Source organism: Sus scrofa, chromosome 7 (assembly GCF_054392235.1).
Source record: "Sus scrofa isolate SSC_HxYL_T2T_F1_AM1 chromosome 7, Sscrofa_HxYL_maternal_Yorkshire_Landrace_v2.0, whole genome shotgun sequence".
Lineage (NCBI taxonomy): Eukaryota > Metazoa > Chordata > Mammalia > Artiodactyla > Suidae > Sus > Sus scrofa.
In genome coordinates, this window is record NC_139389.1 from 23,381,855 (window position 1) to 23,393,979 (window position 12,125).

A 12,125-nucleotide genomic window follows, 5' to 3' on the forward strand; every position below is an offset into this window, starting at 1 on the left:
ACATTAACATTGATTACTTGGCTATGGTGATGTCCATCAGGTTTTCTGTTGTAAAATCTACCACTTTTCATTTTGTAATTAACAAATAATTTGGTAGAGGATATTTTAGACAATGTAAATTACTTATCATGTCTTCCTTCAGTAATTTTTAGCATTCATTTATGTTTTTCTAACTCTGCCCTTGCTTCTCTGTTTATCATTTAGGATCCTGATGATAGAAATAGCTTTCTCTTCCCTACCACTCATATATTGTTTTTAAATGTATTGGTATTAGTTTGCAGATTCTTATTTTTTTCAATTCATTACTATCATAGTTTCTCTTAGTGGCCAAATTATCTGAGAATTGAACAGTGGTAGATCTTTGAAACTGGATTCTGTTTCTTTTTCATGTTTTCCTATGGTTCATAGAGTATTTCCTTACTTTTTGTGGGGTGTATGGGATTCTCTTCTCAGGTAATAAGAAGTGAATGATGATGGAAAAAATCAATGCAACTTTGGAAGGCTACTTTGTTCTACTGGGTTTTTCTAATTGGCCTCATCTGGAAGTAATACTCTTTGTGGTTATCTTGATGTTCTACTTGATGACATTGATAGGCAACCTGTTCATCATCATCTTGTCATACGTAGATGCCCATCTACACACACCCATGTATTTCTTCCTCTCAAACCTCTCTTTTCTGGATCTCTGCTATACCACCAGCTCCATCCCTCAGTTGCTGATCAACCTCTGGGGCCCAGAAAAAAAAATTTCTTACAATGGTTGCATGACTCAACTTTATTTCGTCCTTGCATTGGGATCCACAGAATGTGTGCTGCTGGTGGTGATGTCCTATGACCATTATGCAGCTGTATGTAGACCCTTGCATTACACTGTCCTCATGCACCCTCGTTTTTGCCATCTGTTGGCTGTGGCTTCTTGGGCAAGTGGCTTTACCAACTCAGCACTTCATTCCTTCTTTACCTTTTGGGTACCCCTGTGTGGACATCGCCAAGTGGACCATTTCTTGTGTGAAGTTCCAGCACTGCTTAGACTGTCATGCATTGATACTCATGCTAATAAGCTGACCCTCATGATCACAAGCTCCATTTTTGTTCTCATACCTCTCATCCTCATTCTCAGCTCCTATGGTGCCATTGCCCGTGCTGTGCTGAGGATGCAGTCAACAGCTGGACTTCAGAAAGTCTTTGGGACATGTGGAGCCCATCTTATGGTTGTATCCCTGTTTTTCATTCCAGCCATGTGCATATACCTTCAGCCCCCATCAGGAAATTCTCAAGATCAAGGAAAGTTCATTGCCCTTTTTTACACTGGTGTCACGCCTAGCCTCAACCCTCTAATCTATACCCTGAGAAACAAAGATGTAAGAGGGGCAGTAAGAAGATTAATGGGGTGAGGTGAGCCTGTGTATCTGTGACATTAATGGTATAATGGAGCATCTCTTCAACCATTGGTTCATCTATCCATCTATTCATCAACCACTCTCATTTCCTCACTCTCTCAGTACTTATTGAGAATATACTGTCACAAGGTCATGGAGTTTGTGGTGGCAGATATGAATTAAATGCAATCTTCCTAAATACTAATCACTCTCTACTGGAGAAAATAGCCATGTAAAATCAAGATAAAACATCAGTATTAATTTTCAGTGCATAAACCTAATCAAAAATGAGGCATGAAATTTGTTGTAAAAATTGATAAAATTCAGGTTAATTTACTATGGAAAGATGATATTCTTAATTTAAAAACCCTAGAGTATGTTTTTTAATTTCTTGCTTTTTAGGCAGAATTTGTCATAACATTTGACTTCTATCTTGGTTTAACAAAAGACATAGTGAAACACTTTAGATATTTTCTCCAACACTATTATGCTATTTTGAATACTAGTGAATATTGAGAGGAAGTTTGGTTTGTATTTTTTTTTTGTCTTTTTTTTAGGGCTGCTCTTATGGCATATGGAGGTTCCCAGCCTAGGTGCTGAATTGGAGCTGCAGCTGCCGGCCTACACCACAGCCACAGCAATGCTGGATCCTTAAGCCACTTGAAAGAGGCCAGGGATCAAACCTATGTTCTTATGGATGCTAGTCAGATTCTTTTCTGCTGAGCCACAATGGAAACTTCCGGTTTGTATTCTTTAAAAATCCCATTATCATTAGTAAAAAAAATAAGGTTTATGAATTGTAACAAGAAGACCTCTGAAATAATGCAGAAGAAGTAAACATCTCATATTTCTCTTCGTTCCCCAAGGTAGTGAGAAGTGTAAAGGAGGTGGAAATAAGCTGTAAAGCTGCAGATATATGGATTGTAAAATAATGGTCATCATAGGCTAGGTGTTGTTAGGTGAATTAAGCCCTTAGAACACCTGCATAGCTTAAGAAGCAGTAAGGAATATGTGAGGCAGAATTAGTACTAGGCTCTGAAAGAATGAGTTGATACGTCTGATAAGTACTTGAAAGAATTACTTGAAAATGTATTGGAAAAATTTTGTGATAAAAATTATATGAAAATGTTACCTTTTTTTCCTCTTTAAGCTTGATCTGATTTGAATATTTGTGGTTAGAAAGTTCATTATGAAAATCAATTTGCATATTTTTTCAAATGAATAAATTTTTTTTTTAATGTATCCATGGCATTTGGAAGTTCCTGGGCCAGAGATTGAATCTGACCAATGCCACAGCTGCGGTGACCCTGAATCCTTAACCTACCATGCCACAGCAAGAACTCCATAAATGCATTTTTAAAAATTAAAGTAATAGTTTTGTTACCTGTATTATTGCCACCATTTCCATCTCAAATAAGTGTACTATGTATATAACATTTAAAATTGGTACTCATATTGAGCTAAAGTGGAATAAGGCTAAAGGACAATTCAATATAAAGTAAAATCTTGGCAACACCTGATTTTTTTGTGTAACCCAAATGTCAATTATAGTTTTGGGGGCCTCTAAAGTTCGGATATGATTGATTCAAATCATATTCCCTAAATTTTCAAAATGCACAACATATCCCCAAACTTCCCCTCAATTTTTTTTTTTTTGTCTTTTTGCCATTTCTTGGGCTACTCTCACAGCATTTGGAGGTTCCCAGGCTAGAGGTCGAATTGGAGCTGTAGCCACTAGCCTACGCCAGAGCCACAGCAACGTGGGATCCAAGCCATGTCTGCAGCCTACACCACAGCTCACGGCAATGCTGGATGGTTAACCCACTGAGCAAGGGCAGGGACTGAACCCGCAACCTCATGATTCCTCGTCGGATTTGTTAACCACTGCGCCACAACGGGAACTCCCCCCTCAATTTCTTGTGTGGTTTGCAATTACATTGATTCTGATATATTTGTCTTCTTTGTTGTCTGTGATTATCTCCAACTAGGCATAAAAAATAATATGGTATATATTCATTTGTTCTTAACCTACTGTTCAAAAAATGAAGAACCAAGAAGCATGTATATAAAAGAACTTTGAATAAATAATGGGGTCATGTAGAATAGACCATCATGGAGCAAAAGAGCTTTTAGAAACTTAAAAGACATAGCTTAGTTCTTTGAACCATCTTATACTTATCGAAATCTTAATTGGTTGGGACACCTCATGTAATACCCTAATCTCTCACTATTTAACAAAAAAAACTTTGAAATTTCCCATTTTCTTCCCTTTCTGCTTGCAAAACATATAAATGTATTTTTCTATGTGTAGACTATTTTTCTTAGAACGCAAAATTTTAGCATATATGATTCTTAATCCTAGCCATATTATTATATATTCTCTTTAATTTATAATATAAAATAAAGATCAGTTTCAAAAAATTCTCCCAAAGATGAACAAGATGCTATTGTTTTTTATTGTTTATATTTTCAAACTATATGAACCTTTTGCAGTTTAATCAGAGGCATGGTAAAAGTATGTTTTTTCTCACTTTGTAGATAAGAAAACTGAAGGGAAGAAGATGTGTGACTTACCTAAGCTTAAATAACTTGTATATAACAAATCAAGTAAGGTCAGTAGATTTTGGCCTGAATTCCCCCCCCCCTTTTTTTTGTGTGTGTGTGTTTTTAGGGCTGAACTTGTGACATATGGAAGTTCCCAGACTAGGGATTGAATAGGAGCTGCAGCCGCCAGCCTATGCCACAGCCACAGCAACATGGGATCTGAGCTGTGTCTGTGACTTATACCACAGCTCACAGCAACACCGGATCCCCAACCCACTGAGTGAGGCCAGGGATCGAACCCCCATCCTCATGCATACTAGTCGGATTTGTTTCCCCTGTGCCACAGTGGGAACTCCCTGAGTTCCTTTCTTATGGCCAACAACACTCAAGGTAAACTAGAAGGTCTGAGACCCTACCATTGCCAACCCTAAACCTAAAGCCAATATTTGGTAAATTGACAGTCACACAGCACACATTAATTTGGGTCACAGACAACTTTACTGAAGAGCTAACAATGAATTCAGCCTTTTCTCAGCTGAGAATGGAGGCTAAATGCATTGAAGGACCAGCTGCTTCTTTATACCAGTAAATTTCTACTCCCTATCTGGACACTGTCTCCCAATCTCTGTCCACTTCATCTCGCACCTGTTCCTGTGCAGCACATTCCCTAAACACATGCTCAATTGTATCTTCTGAGTCTATCTCAGCAGTGCAAAATGATTGGCACAAATATGTCATTGGATAATCACAGAAACTAGCTCTGGCTTCCAGCCCAGATACACTCATTCTCTGCTTTTTTATTGGCCTCAGTGTCACATACTGTATCTCTTTTTACAAATGTGAAGCTGAAAGGCCACTGGTTATCATATGCTATGACAACAACAAGTGGCATCAAGCATAATAAATTTTTAAATACAAACCTGCCATATTCTATTTACAATTCAGTACCAATAAAACTTAAAGAAAAGAAAATAGTATAGATTTACTATAGATTTTCATCAGATTTCACAATGTTAATATTTTGCTATGAGTACTTTGATATTCTGTCTATAATAATGTAATATTAATGTGCATTTCAATATTTTTCTGAAATACTATGGAGTATAATGCAACCTAGTCCTAAGTGTTCCTGAGAGTATTTTCTAAATTAAAGATCAAATCCAGGATTTCAAATTGAATTTGAGTGTTACGTTTCTTGTCCTTTAATCTGGAACCATTTTTCAGTTTTTCTTTGCCTTTAATGAGCTTAATATTTTTGAAGAGTACAGGTCATTTACATCATACAATACTGTTCAATTTAGATTTGACTAGTGTTTATGCAGAATGAGAATATTCATTTTTGACAGCAGTGATATTGTGTCCGCTTGAGTGCATTTTTTTCTTTTTTTTTTTTTTTTTGCTTTTTAGGGTGACACTTGCAGCATATGGAGGTTCCCAGGCTAGGGGTCGAATCCGAGCTGCAGCTGCTGGCCTACTCCAGAGCCACAGCAATGTGGGATCCAAGCTGTGTCTGTAATCTACACCACAGCTCACGGCAAGGCTGGATCCTTAACCCTCTGAGTGAGGCCAGGGATTGAACCTGCGTCCTCATGGTTCCTAGTCGGATTCGTTAACCACTGCGCCACGCCGGGAACTCCTATTTTTCTATTATTGGTGATATGAATTTTGAACACTTGGATAACATGGTGTGGGCCAGGATTCTCAACTACAAAGTTACTATGTTTCATTTGGTATTCATGAGAACCTTGTGGAGAGACTGATGAAATTAGGTAAATTCTGTTTTCCTTTATTTATTTGATATTGAGTTTTACTTATTGACATTTCAATTTTTTCCTTAAGTTTTTTCGAGATATTGATGTACAACATATGTAAGTTCAAGGTGTACAATGTGGTGATTTATACATGTATATACTGCAAATGTTTACCACAGCCATGGTCATTAACCCATCTATTCCCTTACTTATTATACATTTTTTTTTTGTAGTAAGAGCATTTAAGATCTATTCTCCTATCAACTTTCAAGTATATAATACAGTATTGTGAATTATGTCACCAGGCGTAAATTAGATACCCCAAATTTATTCATTTTATTTTATTATTATTGTTTTTAATTGAAATATAGTTGATTTACAATGTTATGCACATTTCTGCTGTATAGCAAAGTGACCCAGTCATACATATACGTATGTGTGTGTGTATATATATACATAAACATTCATTTTTTAATATTATTTTCCATTATGGTCTATCTCAGGAGATTGGATAAACGATACAGTACAACCTTATTGTCTATACATTCTAATTGTAATAGTTTGCATCTACTAACCCCAAACTCCCAGTCCATCCCACGCTCTCCCTTCTCTCCCTTGGCAACCGCAAGAGTGTTCTCCATGTCTGTGAGTCTGTTTCTGTTTTGTAGTTAGGTTCATTTGTGCCCTATTTTAGGTTCAATATGTCAGTGATATCATCTGGTGTTTGTCGTTCTTGTTCTGACTTACTTCACTTAGAATGATGTTCTCTAGTTATATCCATGTGGCTGTGAGTGGCATTATTTTGTTCTTTTTTATGGCTGAGTAGATTTTCATTATATATAGGTACCATATCAATCCATTCATCTGGTGATGGACATTTAGGTTTTTTCCATGTCTCGGGTATTATGAATACTGCTGCAAAGAACATGGGGGTAGATGCATCTTTTTGAATTGTGGTTATGTATGCATATAAGCCCAATAGTGGAATTTCTGGATCATATGGTAGTTCTAGATTTAATTTTCCAAGAAACCTACATACTGTTTTCCATAGTGGTTGTACCAATTTACATTCCCCCTAACAGTGTAGGAGAGTTCCCCTTTCTCCATACCCTCTCCAGCATTTGTTATTTGTAGACATATTAATGATGGCCATTCTGACCAGTGTGAGGTAGTACCTCATTATAGTTTTGATTTGCATTTTGCTAATAATTAGTGATGTTGAGCATCTTCTTATGTGCCTACTGGCCATCCATATATCTTCTTTGGAGAAATATCTATTTAGGTCTTCTTCACTTTTTTTTTCTTTTTTAAAAATTTTATTGAAGTATAGTTGAATTACAATGTTGTGATAATTCCCACTGTACAACAAAGTGATTCAGTTATACATATACACACATTCATTCTTTTTCAGTTTCTTTTCCCATAAAGATCATCACAGAATATTGGGTGAGTTCCCTCTGCTATTCAGGAGGTCCCTGTTGGCCAATCATTGCATATATCCCAGTGTGCATATGCAAATCCCAAATCCCCAGTCCATCCCTCCCCCGACATGTTCCCTTTGGTAACTATAAGTTTGTTTTCAAAGTCTGTGAGTATTTCTGCAGTATCTTTTTGTTTTAAGATTCCACTTATAAGTGATATCATATGATGTTTGTTTTTCACTGTCTAACTTCACTTAGTATGATAATCTCTAGGGTCATCCATGTTGCTGTAAACAGCATTATTTCATTCTTTTTCATGGATGAATAATATTCCATTGTATATGCATATACTATATCTTCTTTATAGGCCAGCATATATTTGGGTCTTGTTTTTGTATCCATTTAGCCAGGCTACATCTTTTGGTTAGAGCATTTATTCCATTTACAGTTAAGGTAATTATTGACATCTGTGTTCTTTTTGCCATTTTGTTAATTATTTTGGATTTGTTTTTGTTGTTTTTTTCTCTTCCCTTCTTTTATTCTCTTATCTTATGGTTTGATAACTATCTTTAGTGTTGTGTTTTAGTTCTTTTTTATTTTGTTTTTGTCTTTTTAGGGCTGTAACCACAGCATATGGAGGTTCTCAGGCTATGGGTCATATTGGAGCTGCAGCTGCTGGCCTACACCACAGTCACAGCAACACCAGATCCAAGCTGCATCTTCTACCTACACCACAGCTCATGGCAACACTGGATCCTTGACCCCTGAACAAGGCCAGAGATAACAGCTGTGCTCATGGATACTAGTTAGATTCATTTCTGCTGAGCCACGATGGGAACTCCCTAATTGATTTTTCTTATTTGTGTGTGTGTGTGTGTGTGTGTGTGTGTGTGTGTGTTGTAGATTTTTGGTTTGTGGTTACCACAATGTTTTGATATAGGAGTCTTGTATATATAGTGTGTGTGTGTGTGTATGATCTTTATGATTTCCTTCCTTCTGCTGACTTTAGGTTTTGTTTGTTCTTCCTGATTCCTTTTTTTCTCTTCTCTTCTCTTCCTCTTCCCCTTCTCTTCCTCCCTCTCCCCTATCCTCCCCATCCCCTCCCATTCCCCTCCCCCTCCCTCCTCTTCTTCCTCTTCTTCTTCTTCTCCTTCTCCTCCTCCTCCTTCTCTCTCTCTTTTCCCCTTTTGTTCTACTTAGTTATGTGGAGGTTGACCTTTTTGGAAGTCTGAAGTCTTCTTCCAGTGTTCAGTAGATGTTCTGTGCTAATCATTGTGTATGTAGATTTTTTTTAATGTCGTTTGTGGGAGAAAGTGTGCTCCATGTCCTACTCCTCTGTCGTCTTGATCGCAGATACTAATTTATCATTTTAAAGCTGAGAGTTATACTCTTTGACTGACATTTTCTGTTTCTCCCAACCCTAGTCCCTAGCAGCTACCATTTTACTTATTATTTCTCTGAGGATTTTTTGATTTCACATCAAAGTGAGAACATATAATACTTGTCTTTCTCTTTCTGCTTTATGTCGCCTAGCATAATACTCTCAAGGTCTATCCATGTTTTTGCAAAAGGCAAGATTTCCTTCTTTTTCAAGGCTGAATTATATTTCATTATATATATATATATAATGTTATGTAACAATAAATTATATATAACTATATATAATTGCATATTATGTAAGTAATGTTCTTTATCCATTCATCTTTTGATGGATGCTTAGTTTGTTTCCATGTCTTAACTATTGTGAATAATTCTGCACTCTCTCTTTTTCTCAGTTACTCTTGCTAAAGCTTGTCAGTTTTGTTTTTCTTTTCAAAAAACCAACTCTTTACCTTGGTCTTTTTTTTTTTTTTGCTTTTATGGTATCTCTATTTATTTCTACTCTGATCATTATGATTTTCTTCTTTCTAAATTTGCACTTAGTTTGTTTCTCTTTTCCTAGTTACTTGTGGTAAAGGTATGTTGGTGGTTTGTGATCTTTCTCTTTCATTTTATCCTTATAAACTTACCTATTACAACTGCTTTTGCTGGAGATTGGGACAAGATGGCAGAGTAGAAAGACTTAAGCTTATCTCCTCTCATGAAAATACCAAAATTACAACTAAACGTTGAATAACTATCAATAAAATAGACTGGAAATTAGAACTGCTTTTGCTGCATCCTGTAAGTTTTGGTATTTTATATTTCTTTTTCTTTTTGCTTTTTAGGGCCAAGCCTATAGTATATGGAGGTTCCCAGGTCAGGGTTCGAATCGGAACTGTAGCCACAGCAATGCAGGATGCCGGCTGTGTCTTTGACCTACACCACAGCTCACAGCAACACTGGATCCTTAACCCACTGAGCGAGATCAGTGGGATTGAACCCATAAGCTCATGATTACTAGTAGGATTTGTTTCCTCTGTGCCACAATGGGAACTCTGGTATTTTGTATTTCTGTTTTCATTTGTATTAAAATATGTTTTTGATTTTCCATTTGATTTTTTTGACCTGTGGATGTTCGGGTGTGTGTTGTTTAGTTTCCACATGCTTGTAAATTTTCCAGTTGTCATCCTGGAATAGATATCCTAGTTGATATCTAGTTTCATATACCATTGTGGTCAGAAAAGTTTCATATACCATTGTGGTCAGAAAAGATGCTTGCTATGAATTCAATCCTCTTACATTTGCTAAGTCTTCTTTTGTAACTTAACATATGACCAATCTATCTTGGAAAATGTTCTGTGTACACGTGATAAGAATGTTTGTGCTACTGTTGTTGGATGGAATGTTCTATATATGTTTGTTAGGTTCATTTGGATTAAAGTATATTTCCAATCCTGTGTCCTCATTGATTTGTTTTGATGATAGTTCCATTCTTGATTCTAAGTGAGGTATTAAAGTCTCCTACTCTTGTTACATTGTTGTCTATTTTACTCTTTTGTTCTGTTTGTGTTTGCTTAATATATTTAAGTGCTCTGATGTTGACTGAGTATATCTTTACAATTGTTGAATAAACTTTATGCTACTTTCTCCCTCCTACTCCTTCTGGGACTCCAGTAATTCATAGATAGTATCTTTTAATGGTATTCCGTAATTCACATAGATTTTCTCTTTCTTTTTAATTTTTTTTCTTTTTGCTCTCCTGACAGTATGATTTTAAATAAGTCTTATAATTCACCAATTCTCTCATTTGTTTGGTTGAGTCTGTTTTTGAAGTTGTTTATTGAATTCTTCAGAGCTGTCATTGTTCTCATAAATTAGGGTTTTTAAAAATAGTTTTGATTTCTTTGTTGAACTTTAATTTGTTCACATTTGTCTGTTTCACTCACTTTTTTTTCAGATTTTTTCTTGTTCTTTGGAACACATTCCTTTATCTTCTAATTTTGTTTAACTTTCTCTGTCTTTATGAAAATTAGGTGAAACAGATTCCTATCCCAGTCTTGAGGCATCCCTGTGAATTCTGCATGTGCCCAGTGGCTTTGGTGGGAGAGCTGGATCTGAGGTGAGCATGGGCTACATCTTCTCCTGGTGTGTGCTGGCAGCTGCCACCTTGGTGTGAGGTATGGCTGGAGTTGGAAGGACTAGAGTGAGAGCATTTCTCCTATTCTCACTGGCTGTTACCATCCTACTGGGGGTAGGTTTGGGGCCCAGGGGGCTGTAAGAGGAGCCCCAACTGAGTTGGGTTTCTGCTGGGTGTGATGGTTATCTCCACCTTGGATACCTTGGATTGTTGCGATGGGTCCTTGCCAGGGCCTGAGGGCTTGGGGCTGCTCTTCTGTGCTGGTTTCACTCTTTTTCCAGTGTCCATGGAGGCTGGATTGGAGCTGGAGTGTTTGTGCCATGCCACTGAGCTGCTTTCACTCCCTTCCTGAAAGTGGTTTCCTCCCTGGAGCTAGTTTTGCTCCTCCCAAGGTGTTTTGTAGACAAAACACCCAGGCAGTTTTCTGTCTGCAGCCTCTGCATTTTGACAGGAAGACTGCTCTCTCTTTAAGAGTGAAGTCTTGGTTTCTTACAGCCCTCCTGTAAGCCCCACTGTTTTCCAAACCAGCTAAGGGGGTTTATCTTCCCATTGTCAGATTTCAGGACTGGGGTGCCTGATGTATGGCTGGAACATCTCACTCCCAAGCATTTTTCCTAATATTTACTTAATTATTTCTCTCCCATCTACTGCTTTAATCCAACTACCAGTCCTATTGTTTGTATTTAGTTTTATGTGTTTTTTCTCTAAATCGTATATTTTCTTACATATTTTTTTGCAGTTTCTTCTTTTTGCTTTTGGTTCGCTTTAAGGTATTCTAAGATATTTGCTTACTCAGACTGATAATTCAGTTATCAATAGTAACAATTCAATTATCAATTTCTTTGTTGTATAATTTAGTTTTAGGAAACCAATTTTGAAAATTTTATTGCACATAAACGATACTACTGATCAAAGTACGTAGCTGAATTTAATAGAACATTTAATTATTAGGAAGCGTATCTTCTAGATATTCAGCTTGGTCTTTTTGCATTTGCCTTAGCATTTGCTAGGAGTCGTGATTTTAAATTCTCTGCCTGTGGGTTTACAATTTTTCTTAAAAGCTTGGAGCATCTGAGATTCTTCACATATTCAACAAACTATCTTCTATTTTTTGGGAGGCGGGGGGTGAGTGGGTAGATGGGCTATACCTTTTCCCATATGTCAGATCCTGTCTGACTTTTGTCTTTAAAGAATATCTCAAAAATATTTTCCTGTGATGGTCCTCACAAATTCTACTTTTAAATTGATGTTAACTGAGGAAGTTTTTAAAAATAGTTTTCTGGACATGATTTCTCAAAATTCTGATACAAGATATCTGCAGTGGAGTCATGTTTGTGATTTTTAAAGTATAAGTATTCTGATGTGTACCAAAGCTGAAAAACAGTCTTTCTAGCAAATAGGACCAGGTGCATCAAATGTGCCTATACTTGGGAAAACTTGTAACATCGAGATATTTTTTTAAAACATCTGTTTAAGAAAAATTTTCAATATGTTTGTTAAGACACAATTTATACAGATATGAATTTTTAAT

General features: G+C 36.6%; 1 protein-coding gene and 1 long non-coding RNA gene across 2 annotated transcripts in view; both read left to right on the forward strand.

Annotated features, from left to right (window-relative positions):
* LOC110257996 (uncharacterized) overlaps window positions 1–12,125 on the forward strand; it is an 819,260-nt gene that overhangs the window by 578,582 nt on the left and 228,553 nt on the right. The window lies entirely within an intron of this gene.
* Window positions 468–1,428, forward strand: LOC146401343 (olfactory receptor 2J3-like). Its single transcript, XM_084970335.1, has one exon. The coding sequence runs from the start codon at window positions 468–470 to the stop codon at window positions 1,392–1,394; it is 927 nt and encodes a 308-aa protein (XP_084826461.1). The 3' UTR covers window positions 1,395–1,428.

Excerpts from the sequence above, each read along its gene's own strand:
- LOC146401343 (XM_084970335.1), top strand. The coding sequence starts at position 468 with ATGATGATGGAAAAAATCAATGCAACTTTGGAAGGCTACTTTGTTCTA.